The sequence below is a fragment of the Crinia signifera genome, chromosome 3, assembly GCF_055691185.1.
Source record: "Crinia signifera chromosome 3, ASM5569118v1, whole genome shotgun sequence".
Lineage (NCBI taxonomy): Eukaryota > Metazoa > Chordata > Amphibia > Anura > Myobatrachidae > Crinia > Crinia signifera.
This window is the reverse complement of record NC_139219.1, coordinates 139,057,159-139,074,177: the sequence shown is the minus strand read 5'-3', so window position 1 is coordinate 139,074,177 and position 17,019 is coordinate 139,057,159. Positions and strand designations below refer to the sequence as shown.

The following is a 17,019-nucleotide window of genomic DNA, read 5'->3' as shown; positions in this document are numbered from 1 at the left end:
TAATTGTGCAAGGTAATAACTGATACCACCCCCACGTTGTCAGGAATCCTGATGAAAATTTTGCAGACAGACTTTGCAGTGGACTGCCTTGTATTTTATATACAGGTTGAGTATCCCTTAGCCGAATAACCATTATCCGAATTATTCAGAAAACCATACATTCCAGACAGTGAGGACTAAAAACTTACTGGCGACATTTGTATCAGCACTAGTAACATGTAACTGGCACTAAATATGTGCAAGAGAAGGATTGCTTGCCATTCAGTGCCTGAGATAGTACACACAATTTGTTTCATGTCTCGAAACCTTGTTTTATGTACAAATAAAATATATTTGGGTGTATTTCATGTGTTTGATGTGTTTATACAGCATAAATGCAAGATACCTCATTTAAATATTAAAATATTCCGCAATACAGAATAATCAGTTATCCAAAATTCATTTTGAATAAGGGATACTCAACCTGTATCAATCATCTTCAGAACTTACATTAAGTAAAGTGTCAATGATTTGTTTTAATTATCAGACACAAGACACCATCTGCTGTTACATTTCAACACCTACACTATCCCCAGAATACAGTGGTGGATTTAGATTCTATATAGGGCTCTATCAGAAATACCTAAAAGGGAATCCTTCCTTCCTCAACGCAGATCGGAATTATAAAAGTACAAAAGAATGTTGTCTGTTGTGTTTTGTATAACGGGTTAGCCATTGCATGTAACTATATGGACCAGGGAGGGATTCAATTAGTCACAGTAATCCATTTTCAGAAATTGATGCAAATAAATGCAATTTAATTCTGCTGGCTGAAAACATACCACCAGCGATTTTAAACCCGGTACAATCCCGGGTTTGTTTTTTTTAAATCCTGGGTCAATTAGAGGAGTGCAGGATCCTTTCAGACATAAGCTAGTCCCGGGATGAAGCTCGTGTACGTGAAAAATCCTGGGATTTTTGCGTATGTCTGAAAGGGGTATAATTGGCATCGGGAATTTGGCTAAAACTTACATGTCCTTCTCCGGTGATATTCAACAAAAGCAGAATAATGGGTTACTTGATTTAGGACAGGTATATGGGGGGATTGTATGGATCAGACAGGTGTTTTTATTTTTGTAGGCTTGCAGGTGGGCGGTACAAGGGCTTTTTAATAAATTGTATTGGCCACTTTATATACTGTATTTTCCGGCGTATAAGACGACTTTTTACCCCAGAAAAATTTGCCTTCTAGTGGGGGGTCGTCTTATACGCCGGGTGCACGGCGTATAAGAGTCGGCGGCAGTGACGTCGGCAGCAGGCTCGGGGGGACTCGGGAGCGCTCAGGCACACAAGCCCCCCCGAGCCGCGCCAAAAACACCCGAGCCTGCTGCCGACATCAATGCGCAATGTGACAGACCGTTAGGCTGAAGAAAGCGCTGAAGTGAAATACTGCTATCTTTTATTATTAAGGCTTATGCATAAGAAGGGGGGGGAGGGGGGCCGAGGCCGAGGAGAGGTACCCTTTAATGAATCAATGCTCAATACTTTATGCCTGGGGGGAGGACAGCGGCATCACTGCAGGGAAGCTGCAGATGAGGGTGTCTTAAAACTTTATGTGGTGGGTTTTGCTGGGGCAGGACAAACCTGCCCTGATAGGTTTGTCCTGCCCCAGCAAAAAACCTGCCCCAGCAAAACCCACCACTCAAGGGGTAATACTGGTACTACAGGTATCCATAATATGGATTCAAGGGAGGACCAGACAGCTGCTAGTGACATGGAGTGTGGAAGGTGTGCAGAAGAGGGGGTAGTCTTATATAGTGAGTATATAACAAACTCTATATTTTGAGTGGAAATGTTGGAGCTCGTCTTATACGCCGGCAAATATGGTACTTGGATTAAACATTAGTTTGGAGTGTAGCAATAGCTACAAGTGAAATGACTGCATGAGCTAAAACTAAAATTTTGCTCTTAATAATTGAATTCCTCTCCAAGTGTTAAAGATTACAGACAATGGGTCCGATTCAGACCTGATTGCTCATCTGCAAATTTGCGACTGAATACCATATATACTCGAGTATACGCCTACTTTTTCAGAACATTTTTTATGCTGAAAAGCCCCCCTCGGCTTATACTCGAGTGAGGGTCCCACTTCAGTCAATAGGTTGTCACAGTTTTTTGTTGTAAAATTAGGTGCCTCGGCTTATATTAGGGTCGACTTATACTCGAGTAAATACGGTAGTTAAAATTTAGCAATCCACTATCCTGTCGCACTTACACGTTCCAGTCTGCGCAAATGTAAGTCTGACCCTTCCCTAACTCTACAACTGAGACAGGCTGACAGAGGCCAGCGCTGACATCACATTCCCTTAAAATGCCTGGGCACATCTGCATTTTTTTCCTGACACTCCCAGAAAATGGCGGTTACCACACACAAACTCCCACTTCCTGTCCGTCAAATTGAGAGGGCATTGTGATTAGTTATTTTCACTATTTTTTTTGTTATTTTGCTCCAAACATTCCAGGTGTGTATATATATATATATATCCTACAGAGTACAAACTGATAAAAATCCTATGTTATATGTGCATGCCACATGTATTCACTGGGTGACTTGCCATAACATTTACAAAGGGAAAATCATTTAGTTTAACCCATTGTTATCTTTCAAACATCTGTCGGCTTTATTTCAATCCCCCACACAGGCCTATCTGTATGGAAAAATGATTTGCCTTTTGTTCTTTACAGACATTTTCCAGCTGGCCCCTAGACTTTTATATACTCTAGAAATAGGTAGGTGGATAATGGCCCAGACAATGGAAAATGTATTTCCTTTTAGGTAAGGGCAGATTTAATGACTAAATATGTCCAACTTTAAATAGGAAAATGCTCATTAAAAGCAAGCCGACAAGTCAGACAATGGACATATTCTTCACATCCAGGTTATTTTAGTCACATCATAAATGCTGAACATCTTTTGGGAGTGTCAGGCTCATTTATACAAGCTAGGATGATTAGGCAATACACTGCAATACATTCATTAGAATTAGCACAGAAGAATAGGTAAGTCTTATCTGGGTACACACCTATGAATATATCTGTCCAATGTGTCTGATGGGAACACAAATCTGGTAATGTATGGGAGCATATGACAATCAACTATTTGCTCCTAAATGCTGGAAAATGGACAAAAACAATTGTTCTTAAAAATGTATTAAATTTAACAGATTTAGATCAGTTTATCTGAATGACCATTGTCATTTCCAGTGTTTGGGAACAAATGTTCACATCTCATATATTTCCAAATATTACTAGATTTTTGTTTCCACCAGACAGATAAATCTTTGTGTGCATAATATGGCCCAAACATTGGTTGAAAGGACAATGCAACATGATTTTTTTTTACCAGTAAAGGAAATTGCCGCTTTAAATCTAGCAGACACTATACTGCTACAGTCTAACATCTTGTAGGCATTACATTTGGACCAAGGTGCAACAATATTTAAATGCTTTTCTTCCTTTACCACTGTAAAGTGTGGCTGAATATGACAGTTAACTAAATAAATATTCATCATTGGGTGTGTTGGCACTCTTAACCCCTTCAGTGGTGGGGTTTTTATTAGGGAGGGCTCCCCACCTGGTTGTGTAGGGTGTGACGTTAGCAAGGTCACACAGCAGTGTAGACCCCTGGGCATAGCAATGTATAGGGGCACCTACCGATCCTCCAGTGGTAGGGGTGGGGGAAGCTTTGATATCCCCCGGGTGGTAGGGGGGCATCAACCGCTCAGCATGTAGGGCCTGGATCAGTAATTTCCACTAATTACCCCTTTACTGAACAGATGGTGGGAAAAGGGGGCACTGGGCTGAATGAAGGGGCCCTGATACATAACTTCCAGTGTGGTAGAGGATGTTTAATATGCAGAGGAGGGTTGTATAGTGGAGTGGGCTTATTATTCATAATTTTCATAATTTTCTGGTGGGAGGACAGCTTACTTGACTGCAGATATCTCCAGTTCCCAGAAATAGATTTCTTAGATTTTAATGGAATTAAAAACTAGAGGATCCCACCTACCAAATGGTATTGGGGACTAGGGCAGTGGTTCCCAAACTTTTTTGAATCACGGCACCCTAGAGTATTTTTCAGAGCACCCCTAGGCCAAAAGTTTATCAAGAATAAAAAATAATAATAATTAAATTAAATAAGTTGTGCTTAAATGTTATCCTTCGGTCCAGTTATGTGGTAAGGAGCATGATTCACTTCTGTTTACCCACATATTTTATAATTGAAAGCCACAAGCGCTGATTTTGCCCATTACATTGACCATAAACAATTTGAATTGGTTCTGGACCACCAAACTGAGGCACCCCTGCAAGTGCTCCGAGGCACCCCAGGGAGCCTAGGCGCACAGTTTGGGAACCACTGGACTAGGGGATTAAAGTTCAGGAGGCAGAGCAATCTGCCAACGAGTATATAAAACTACCTACCAGGTGTGTGGAGCTGGAGCAGTTACCGGATGCTGGAAGGCTGATATCTCCGGTTCTGGGAACAGTAGAGACAAGCTACTAGTGTCCGTCAAAGGGGGACAGTCCCAGCTTTTGAAATATACCCTCAGAAAAACGCCAGACAGAACCTGAAATATCTGACTGGGAAGAGCAATTAACAGGCTTGGATGGGAACCACTGCTTTGAAGTCAGATATCTCCGGTTCCCAAGGGCCGATTTTTAAAATTCTTGTACCCATGGAAAGAGGGGACCCTCAGCTTTAAGCCTAGGACCCTTAGACTCCTGGGGGGTTTCTGGGTACTCAGAAACCCCCCCCCCCCCCCGCGTGCGCTACTGCCCCTGCTACCATAAGGTATGAAGGGGCTATTGCGAAGCGACTGATAGGCACAACATTATGTGAGGGAGGATGTTATAACAGGCAAAGTTACGATCAACTATGTTAACAAATTGTATATAAATATGTAACTACAGAACAGGATGATAGTTTCAGTTGCAGAAACAATGGATCAGAATTTATCTGTACAAGTGATGTGAACTAATTTGCTTTGTACATTCCAAGACAATTTGGAAACACATACCATCAAGGGAATAATGTTGGTAACAATGGAAAGGAATATTTTAAAAGAGCAAAATGAGGGCCAGCTGTCAGTGATCTAGTTAAGATAGAGAAATCACCACAGCTACTTCATTTGCCTGTACAAGTGCAGTACACGTTTGTTTAGGCAATTACCATCCACCATGTCAGAGTTGCACTTCAACCATAAATATGCCTTAATAAATAAAAAAGCATAACAGCCATAAACAAACATCTGTACAACTGAAATAGCCCTACTGAAGAAGGATCAAACCTGCAAAAATCAAACACTGTTTGTGTGCACTGCTTAATGATTAACCACAAAATACCCCAGATTGTCATTTTTATGACTTAGCTTTAGGGAAAGATGAGATAAGGAAAGTGTCAAACTGCATAGACATTAGTGTCCTTAAATATAATATTATTTAATTGTTCTGTATTTTACATTACAGTTACCTATTTATTTATTAACAGTTATTTATTTAGCGCGCACATATTCTGCAGCACTTTCCTTATAATATTTGAACATTCACATCAGTCCCTGCCCCAGTGGAGCTTACAATCTATTCTGTACCACATATACACGCTGGCACATTCATTCTAGGGTTAATTTAGATGGGAGCTAATTGAACTACCAGTATATTTTTTGATTGTGGGAGGAAACTAGAGAACCCAGAAATCCACGCAAGTATGGGGAGAATATATAAACTCCACACAATTAGGGCCATGGTAGGAACAGACCTCAGTGCTGTGAGTCAGTAATGCTAACCATTACACCATCTGTGCTGCCCAACAAAAATAAACAACTATTATCAGGAAGATAAAATAAGTGAAAGTGAATTTCCATTTTATTCCTCCTATTAGAGGGCACCTGTGGCCTACATCACAAAACTTACCCGGTAAAAATCACAATACAGTTTGCATAATTTGCAGAAGAGAAGGGAAAGGGGGACATGATATAAACTTGCAAATATATCAAGTGTTTTAACCAGGTCCAGGAGGGAAACCTTCTTCAAATGAAGGGAAGTATTAGAACACGAGGACATGCAGTGAGACTGGAGGTAGGTAGATTCATGTGATCAAGCCTATTGGAGGCGAAACGTGCATCAACATTATACACTCCGACTAGTCCCAGCACATAAAACGAAGTATATTTATAAAAAGCTTTAATGTGTTACTGGGTTTACATGGTGTACAAACTTTCTTACAAATTATTTTTACGTCATATTATTGAATAAAAGTTACGTTTAATTTATTTTGAATAGCTATACATTTAAGAGTGCACCACAAACTCTTTTCTCCGGTTTGTTTTTTCTGCTCATATCGGATTCCGGGGAGCACCACAAACTAACTACCTTTTCCATATATTGGATAAAATTTGTAATTAGTTGGTATTACGCTACTTAGGCCACAACCTGTCACACTTGGGGAAGTTAATCTTAATTTGGCTCATGAGTGGTGGGTTTACCTTGTGCGGAAACCAAATCCCAATTGTTCTGCATTTATTCTGAAATTGCCCTGAAGTTGGTTGGAAGTGATCCTATATGTTGGATTTTGCTGGTCAATGTAATATCTACAAATTAGAACACTGAGCCTCACTAAAACAGAACTATCCAGAGCTTCCTGACTCGTTACATTCATTTTTCTAGGAAACCAAGTTTCTGTAGTCCTGGCAATGTCCTTTATTGGGCGAAACATGCACTGAAATAGTTTCAGAGAAGCCTTTATCCCCGAATTTGGTTGCATAAAATTAAGTTTAATCCCTAGTCTTCAATTTCAAGTTTGTTACCCACTTCTTATAAGATAGATTTGAATTCTATTTCCAACACGTTAATAGTAGAGGGGTCCGATAACAAGCCATAGTACTTAGTATCAAAGGCACCTAAAAATGCATCAACTTTATGTAACAAGTTGAAAATCTTGCTGGTGCAAAAAAAAAAAAAATATATAGAATTGCATCTTTAATTGCATATGATATCCTTAAAAGATAACCAACCACGCAACTATGGGATACAGACACTTATAAGAAATCACACAACCATAATCTATACTCCTACAGAGAAATGAAGGAAAACCAAACACCCACACAAATGAATACAGTTTGAAAAATAAACAAGGAATTATATTCAGAAAAAGAAACAATGAACCCTTTGTCCATTCATATTATTATATACTAGTTAAAGCCCTTCAAAATGTCGGCTTCTGCAATGTACTTTCACTTTAAGCTGTGACAAGTTTTTAGCCCACAAACTCTCCACCCCACCCCCAGTCCCTATCTGCGCCTACCTCCAATCTCTAGTGTTCATTCTAGCACCCGCCATATTTGAAAACCCATGCCGTTCCTCTTTCCTGCCTGGGGTGTCGCTGTCTGCTGTAGTGCTTGTAGCACAGTGTGGTCTATATATCAGCACTGATATGCAAACTAGACCTGTGCTACAAGCACTACAGCAGACAGCGACACCCCAGGCAGGGAAGAGGACCTGCATGGGCTTTCAAATATGGCGGGTGCTAGAATGAAGACAATCTCTCTTTACAGCTCCATCTTTCCATATCCAGCAAATTGAAAAATATCAGTGTCCCTGCAAAAATAGTTTTCAATTTCTGTAATGAAATCTTTTAGCACACAAAGGAGTAATTTGATCCGTTGAGTGGCCTCTAGAGGTCACTGGTGGTACTTAGCCTTATATATTTATAGCCATTATGCACTTGTCAATTTTATTATAATCAAACTGCCTGGGAAACAAAATCGGACCTTTCGTAACTTCTATACACTTTCGATAACACAATGACACATGTGCAGGCATGTCAAACTCGCGGGACGCATGCGGCCCCGGCCACCTGCTTTCACGGCCCGCGAGCTCTGCACCAACCTAAGTAGGGCTAAAAGGGACTTTTGGTATTTTTATTAAGGCCCTGATTGCTGAGCCAATAGGAGCTTGTAGTAGGCTCCGGTTCGTGGGCCAATCAGCTTGCGGAATGCTCCGGTTCCTGAGCCAATCAGAGCTCAGGGACCGGCAGCTGCAGCTCAATTGGCTGCCGGACCGCGAGCTTTCATTGGCTCACGAACATGGCACTCACAGGGTTCTGCCGGATGTGACACTCAGCGGCATCTGACTGACGCCGGCCGCGCCATGATCGGAGGAGAGCCCTGACTGACGCCAGCCACGCTGTGATCGGAGGAGAGCCCTAAAAAACAGTGAGCACCTCACTGGCTAGGAATGTACAAATATATATGCCAATAACCGATCTAAAATAAATAGTGTTATCACTTTATAGGGAGAGAGACATGCATTTTATATATGAGGGGGAAAAACAGCTCATGGCACACTCAGTATAATAAGTAGTATTATTATATAGGGGAGAGAGGCCAGCATTATATATATACCAAACGTACATGCAATAACCCAAATATGTACAATTAAAACAGGAGCATAGGCGGTAAGCCAGTGGTTCCCAAACTGTGTGCCTAGGCACCCCTGGGGTGCCTCAGGACACTTGCAGGGGTGCCTTGGGTTGGTGGTCCAGGACCAACTCAAATTAATTATTGTCAAAGTAGGCAAATCCAGTGCTTGTGGCTTCCAATCATAATTTATGTGGACAAACCGAAGCAAATCCTATCCCTTACCACAAAATTGAACCTAGGAATGACACAAACACAAATTACATTTTTTTATATATTTTTTTAAATGTGTCAATAAGAAACTTTTGGCCTAGGGGTGGCGTGAAAAAAATTCTAAATATCTAGGGTGCTGTGATTCACAAAAGTTTGGGAACCACTGCGGTACGCAATAAAAGTCCCATGGTGAAATGATAAAAATTACAAAAATACCAACAAATATGTGTGTTCTATTAATCTACTGTATGATCCATGGCGAATACCAGTAATTTGGGCAACCACACACACCACACCAATGGGAACTGGCAGTTATTCGAATCAACTCCATATAATAAATGTCATCCGGAAACAACTTGCATTTCAAATAAGAAAGCCATTATCAGGATCTCCAGCGCTCAGAGCATATATTACAAATTCAACTTTCCCTATTCTGTGTTTAATGTTAGATCATTCCAAGTAAGAACTTCAAATATTTCAACAAGGGCAAAAAATGCTACCTAGTGACAAAACTGCAATTCCCAGAAAACCTAGTGCCACTATGGACTACTGTTTTAAGAGTGTCCCATCCAGGAAAGCAATGTAATAAAAATGAAAGGAGATCAGGGAACACAATTCAGGACTGGTAAATTGCAGATATTACACCCAATACTGGGGGATATGTATGAATGCCTAACAAATACAATTAATTTATTAATTTTGACTTAATGTTAATTATCATCAACATCTGGCCATGCCTTATTAAGACAGACTGTGACAATACAAAAAGCTACTAGAACAGCCATATATGTATCTGTGTATTTCTCTTTATTCAATACCATCAGTCATTACACCATTTGCACCCAAGTATTCTTACTATTACCTATACAAACATAAATGACATTTGAATATAGTAACATGAGCAACCATAACTGTGTTTAGTTGTTTGTTATACAGTCATATTTAAATAACTACAGCAATCATGCATCTTTCATCCTTACAAATGTAGGTTCTACTGTAACTAAAAAGACAAAAAGCCCATACGCGTGCCATACCTTGCAAAGGTGGTCTGCAGATCATGGATGAGGCATGTTTTGTCTTTGTGTATTTCCTCTTTTTCACATTCCGAAAATGTAGTCCCCTTACAGGCATTTTCCTCGCCTCTACAGATGCGGCTTCCAATGTGTTACTATACAATTACCAAAATTACCAAAAGCATCTCTAACTGCAGGGATGAAGACTGTACTCACAGGACAAAGCAGCACACGTGCACCCTCCTTAGGGAGGCAGAGGAGGAGATGATCAATTATATGCCACTTTTAAGAAGAAGCAGTGAGATTTCAAATGTATAAACGCAAATCTGTTCCTTAATGCTACCCCTGAAGGTTTATGTCCTTCCATATAAAAAAATATAAACTGGAAATCACTGTAAAGATTAGTTTGATCAATACAATATTAAATTAGAATTTTAAGGCAAAAATAAATTTGCCTGATAGCAATACACTGCTTGTAAATGCTTCATTTAAACCATTAGTCCCTGATTTCTGCTGATTGCTCTATTATAACCCTATCGCCTGCTCATTGTGATTCAAATTTAATTGGACATGCAATTTACTGCCAATAACATTATTGTAATATAGATTTTACATGCTACAACAAATCTGAATGTGACTATAGAACAAAGAATTTAATTCTAAAGACAGGCATTTGAACAATGTAACATTTCTTGGGAAAATAAGCCCCAGGAATCAGTCAGAATAAAATAAATAAAAATAAACACTATGTTTATAGCAAAGGTAATTAGACGCTATCTCACTTGCTGGCCACAACTTTCCATAGGGAAAGGGGGGAGGGGGGGTAAAGTTGGGAGAGCCTATGATCACCTCTGCTCTGTCCAGTAAAGCGGCTGGTGATCAATGATCAGTGCAGGGATGGGATTCAGGGGTTTCCCATATACTCAGTGAGTGCACCACCAAAATGGGGGTTGTGGTGCTAAGCCACACACCCTTAACATAAGGCCATGCCACCACATCCGAGGCCCCATCCCCTTTGTGACTTGGCAGGTCCCGCATTTCAAGTGGGTAAAGTTGGGAGGTGTGGTCTAGCCTATATTGTTCAGTGGAATCAGAACAAGAATAGCTGGCCACTTGCTGTATGTGATCTGTTGTTGTCTCGGGATGCAAATTGTTACAGATATATGGGGCTGACTAAACGATACACTCAGTAGCACACCTGCTGAATCTTTGTACATGCTGAAATATGCTAATGTTGCATGAGACGTCATGTAAATAGAAGCCTCCTGCCTGCTTTTGAGATCTCATGCTGTGCCAAAAGACCCAGCATCGGACCATCTACATGAAGATCAGTCACCTGAGTAACCCTCTTACCGACTTTCTGTCTGCCAGGTCAGGTCAGTGCAAGATGGGGTGTGGCTAGGGTTGCCACCTCATCCCTTTAAAACTGGAGACATATTAATTACACAGGTTCGGTGGCTGATAATACAGTTGGAATGAAGTCTGATGGCTGTTTTAAAAAAAAAAAAGTTGAAATTGAGTCTTGAAGTGAGCCAGCCACAGAACCTGTGTAATTAATATGTCTCCAGTTTTAAAGGGATGAGGTGGCAACCTTAGGTGTGGCACTCTCCAAGGTGGGTTGTGCAAATGTGTGGATGCTCAATGGCATCATCGCGGCCCTGCCCCTCCTATTTAATGTCCGGATTACCAGAATTATAAAAGGTTGGGGAGTTTGTGCCTACGATGCCAAAATTCAGCGCAAATCTGTTGCATGTGCTACATGTAGCAATTACAGTGAGCAGGACAAACCTCCCAACAGTATCAGGAACAAGAGTACTAGAGGTCATACAGCAGGTTTATTGTCTATTACAACTATCTCGCCTTAACCATGACCAATGGGAAATGCCTGCATGGCTACTAACATTTATAAATAATTCCAGGAACTTTGTGGTTCAACAGATACATCATTGTCATTGCACATGCATCATGACATGTTCAGTGTCCATGGCTGTAATGTAAAATAAATAACACTATCAAACAGCAGTCTCTTGTACAATGAGAGACACAACTATACTTTCTACGTGTTGGGATAATTAGGTCTACAGCATGATGGTCGACAGTCATTAGGTCGCCGCAATTAGATCGACATGGGAAAAGGTTGACATGGTTATAGGTTGAAAGGTCATTAGTTCGACAGGTCGACATCAACTTTTTCACAGTTTTTTTTTACCTGAATGTCAACATAATCGACATGGACAAGTTCAAAGTGCACCGCATCCCCTCGCATCACTCGCTATGTGTCGGGCACACTATTTTATTCTCCCACCACACCTTAGTGGATGGTAGGGTATGAAATTCCGCCTGTCGACACATGTCCGCTCAAAAAACAGTAAAAAACCCCATGTCAACCATTTGACTGTCGTACTAATGACCTGTCGAACTAATGACCTTTCAACCTAGAACCATGTTGACCTTTTCCCATGTCGACCTAATGACTGTCGACCATCATGCCTTATACCAAGGGCGGGATGTATTAATATACATCGCCGCCCTTCGCCGGCTGTCCGCCGCGATGCCAGCTGGCATCGTGGTGCCGTAACGGAGACCCCCCCGCGATACCTGTACTGTAGTCTGCGGGGGGTCTCCGTCACCTCCCAGCCGGCTCCTTAAGCCGACACGCCGGGGACAGCTAAGCCAAAGGTGGCGATACCCTGCCCTGCGATAACGGTGCGGCTGGGTAATAGTACATAGGAAAATGCGGTAAAACGGGGGGGTTACCGCATTTTCCCTTTAGTACATCTCACCCATAATATCATTTGATGTTGGGACAATACACAAGCACCGTTTCATGTATATCTGTCTAATTATAGTAACAGTCCTTTAGGTACAATCCTGGTTTTTATCCTCTGAGCTATCCACAGGATTCAGAAACATGAAAAAAAAAAACATACACAATGCAACATAGCATAAATCTAAGTAAAAAATGGTCATTAGTTAGCCGCACCAATAAAGAAAAAAGAAAACAGGGGACCATGGCCTTCTCTGTCTATATCTATACAAGATAGAACTTTGGTGATGGCATACCCCGTATAAAGAGGTCTTTAATTGTTCTTTATACAAGTGTCTGGAAAATGACTATTAATTGAAGATTCTAATTGATTTACGTGGTAAAGTTGACGAAATGCAAGTACACAGGACAACCTGATTTCAAATTTCCCATACAGTGTGTACAACTTATTTTTTTGGTCTCAGGCAATAGAGAGTTGAAACCATAATTCAGCACACAAAGGGAAATTTGATAACCCTTCAATGTAGATCTTGTTGCCATAGCAACTGAGCCATGCTGTCTAGGTTATGGAATGGTTTTATAGGAGGGATACTAATAAGAAACCTTCGGCAATAATATCGAGAGAAAATGAGTTGAAAAAGAGAACTCGTATGTTTTATAGAAATATATTCCATTACTTGAACAGAAAGAATGAACAAGTGGTTTTTACCAATGTTATTTTATGATGAAAATGTTATGGTGAATATGACATCATATAAATGCTATGCACAGTAACGTTCATTGTTTAGTATCATGTGTAATTTAAAATAGTCAAATAAAAATTCTAATAGTCTATTTTTGCCACCCCATTTCCTCTTTAAGAATTCAGTCAATAGTATTAGCTTTTTTTTTTACTTTTTTTGTAGGCTCAACCGTCTGCCAAAATATCCATATATAATAATAATAATAGCAGATGCTAATGTATTAAAGTATGGTTTTATTGGCATTTACTATTAAGAATATGTTATATGTGTTACAAGACAGGGTACTATTAAAATGTCAAGAATAAGGCAACATTAAATTGCTTATTTTACAAGTGACACACTTAGGGGACAGTTCAATTAGCCGCAATAATGCGGTAAGGTACTGTGATTGAAATAGTCATGGACATCACAAAAAAGATTACGTTGAACAAGGAGCTGATTGTGGGTATACACACTCCAGCGATTCAACCTATCAAATGCAAAGTTTAAAAAATGGGATACTTGTAATAATTCTTGCCACCAAAAAACAGAAAAAGATATATATAAGATAGGAAAACAGTAAAGAAGTCTATTAGTGGTCATAATGTAAGGGTTTTGGGTCTACTTACATAGGGTCAAATGGATTTTATATGCATTTTTAAAAAGTGGAAAAAATGATAGATAGGCAAATATTTCTCAGCAAAATAAGTGCTCAAATGAAATTTGGTTCATCTTAAGAAAATTACCATATAAAGTCACTACATCCACCTGCAAGCCTAACTTATCCCACTCATAAAGAACCTCGATATACCTGCCCCATACCTTATACTCCCATACTTTGCTTTTTTACCCTAAAAAGGACATGTCATTACTGGCCAATCAAAAATAGTTAAAAAAAACATTTAAAAGCCTATTTGGTCTTTCTGGGGGGTGTCCCAAAAATACCAAATCCTGACATTTTTCCCTTAACATATGTATTTTTCCTAAGCTTGTCACCTGAGGTAATGAAGTGGCTCTCTTTGTAAATTCTATGCAGAATTACTACCAGTAATTTATAGTGGACAATTGTATAGGGGCTTATCACGGGTCGCATTAAAATCTAAATTTTTACCACAAAAAATGGGATATCAAGGCTAATTGTATCCCTCCCTAAGTCACAGTAAATTCTAATTGCTAAACATTGAATAGTACATATATTAATTTAGAAACAAAGGAATATCGGCCAAGAAGATGCGGTCATGAGTGTATCAAGACAAAGGACATAATTACCATATATACTCGAGTATAAGCCTACTTTTTTAGAACATTTTTTATGCTTAAAAAACCCCCCCTTGACTTATACTCGAGTGAGGGTCCTACTTGAGTCAATACGTTTTCCCAGTTTTTTGTTGTAAAATTCGGTGCCTCGGCTTATATTCGAGTCGACTTACACTCGAGTATATACGGTAATGCAGAGACTGTGTGTCGCTGATAGAGTTTATCAGAATGGCTATATTGCTGCATGTTCTTAAAATGACCCCAATTCTCCTTGAAATAATATTAGTTTCATACTTCTCTGATGAAGCTGTAACATACTTATGCCCCTTTCAGACCGCACTTTTTACCTGGATTCCAAAAATCTGGTATTTGGAAACAGCAAAAAAATGGGTTTGAACGGGTCTGAAAAGGTATTTAGGACCCAGCCAATAGAGGTCCCGCTCTCTGCATATCTAATGCACGGGACACAGTGCTGAGTGCATATTTAATGAGCGGGTCGGGGACCTGCTTATTAAATATACACTGTGCTCATTAGATATGCACGGGGGAGAAGCATCCTCTCTCCCCCACTCCCCCCACCGAGGCACCCTCTCCCCCCTCCCCCGCACACAGCATGGGGGGGGGGGGGGGGGAGGGTTTGAAATGACTGCACGGGATGCTTTTACACCACAAAAACGGCATAGAAACTGTAAAATACCGTTTCAGATATGCGGTGTGAAAGGGGTTGAGAGCTGTCTGACCTGATTTTATTAACATTTTAAAAAATACCGGGTCCATGCCGTTTTTGTGGTCTGAAAGCAGCATCAGCCTTATACAAATGGGGAGATTCCAGTAACCTATACACTCTAATGCTGTACAAAAGGGATAAGCTATAATAAGCATGTGCAAACCTCTAAACATAACAGGTATGCACAGATGTAACCTATCACGCGGTAATGTAGTCATCACTCCCGCACGGTTCATTCCAGAAAGAGCTGTATGGTTGGAACAGACCGGCCAGCTGTCTGTGCTTGTGCTGCATAAGGAACAGAATGTCTAACACCTGTAATTAGAGGGTGGAACCCAGCAATAAGGAAGCCTGTAGCAGCTACTGTCACTTCCAATAACACAGCCACAACAATAACCTTTTGCCAACATTTCATAAAACATAGCTCCCAACATGACCCTCTCCAGGAGGGACACAATACTCTGTTTCTGGACTTGCCTGGTTATGTATGATTGCCATCACCTGTTTAAAACTGTTTTAAAGCTCCGTTCTGTACTTATAAAGTACACATCGTATCGGATCGCATCTCTAGTGCATGCACTGTGATCCGATACGATGTGTACCTAGTACAAAAAGTATGTGCAGCACATACTTTTTGTACCGTACTATGTGATGCGCGGGAGCGCGCATCGCATAGTACAGAACGGAGCCCTACACAACGGACCGTGTATGGGCTCCTTAAGAAAGGTGTTTTATCACAGGTGATGGCAATCATAAATTAAGATAGAAGTCCAAGAATAGAGCATTCTGTCCCTCCTGGAGAGGGTCATGTTGGGAGATATGCATAAGACACAGTTATTACAACAAACAGTACCTTGCATCTTGGATCAATGCATTTTTTATTGTTTTGAGATCAATAGGCCCATCCTCCAAGTTCAAAGAGTCACCATGAGTTACTTATAAAATCCCATTTTCCTAAAAATTGGATTTTATCCTTATGACCTGGGCTGTAATGGCATGCAATAGTATGCAAAAGTGTAGCAGGAGCGTCATAAATAGTTCATCATATCAACCGGTAGACAGTATGACTGTCAACATAGTCGATTGCAGCAGGTGAGCCTGATGTTAACGTCATACCACAACCTGCTGCAGTGCATATGCTGTTTGCACCTATATGTCCTTGAATGTACACAGTGTTATGGAAAGTGCATTGATTTGCAGTCAGTGCGATGTCCCTGCAGGTAACCCTTTGAAGGACAAGTTAATTTGTCAAAATAGGTGTGAAAATTGCCAAGCAAACATTTTTATTTATCATAGTGACCTGTAATGTTTACTTTATACAGGTTGAGTATCCCTTATCCGAAATGCTCGGGACCACGAGCATTCCGGATAAGGGAATTTTCCGGTTTTTGAAATACATTTTTTTAGGCATACTTACCTGTCCCCTGGTGGTTCCTCCGCATCCACGTTGTCCCCCGGAGTCCACAGCAGGCCTTCAGCACCATCTCCGGAGTTTCCAGCTGTCCCAAGAGTGCTTTGCGTGAGTTCCCAGGCGCACCGGAGACGTCACCGGCACGCACGTGCACTCGTGCAAAGCACTCCTGGGACCGCTGGAGATGCCGGAGAGGATGCTGAAGGCCTGCCATGGACGCCAGGGCAATTTTAGCAGATCTTTTGCACATTGCTCACAGAGATGTTGGCACTCAAAGGGTTAAAGCATGTTGTGTCCTCTGTGAAGTTCAGCCTTGCTGAGGGTGGGCTAGAACCCAATGCATTTATACAAGGCACACATATGCAAAATAAAGTTTATTTTTAGCAGGGGGAATTGTTATATGTATATTGGGGACCACATCAATTGTCTTACACATCAACAAAAAGGATTCTATTT

General features: G+C 40.6%; 1 protein-coding gene across 4 annotated transcripts in view; it reads right to left on the bottom strand.

Annotated features, from left to right (window-relative positions):
• Nucleotides 1–17,019, bottom strand: part of NHSL1 (NHS like 1) — a 208,339-nt gene that overhangs the window by 129,515 nt on the left and 61,805 nt on the right. Inside the window, exon 1 of one of the 4 annotated variants that reach the window (XM_083176598.1) lies at nucleotides 9,701–9,853. The exons of the other annotated variants lie outside the window; for them this stretch is intronic. Coding sequence (XP_083032724.1) covers nucleotides 9,701–9,797 — 97 coding nt within the window. The 5' untranslated portion in view covers nucleotides 9,798–9,853. Of the gene's footprint in view, nucleotides 1–9,700; nucleotides 9,854–17,019 lie in introns of those variants that run through there. 4 annotated transcript variants of the gene reach the window in all.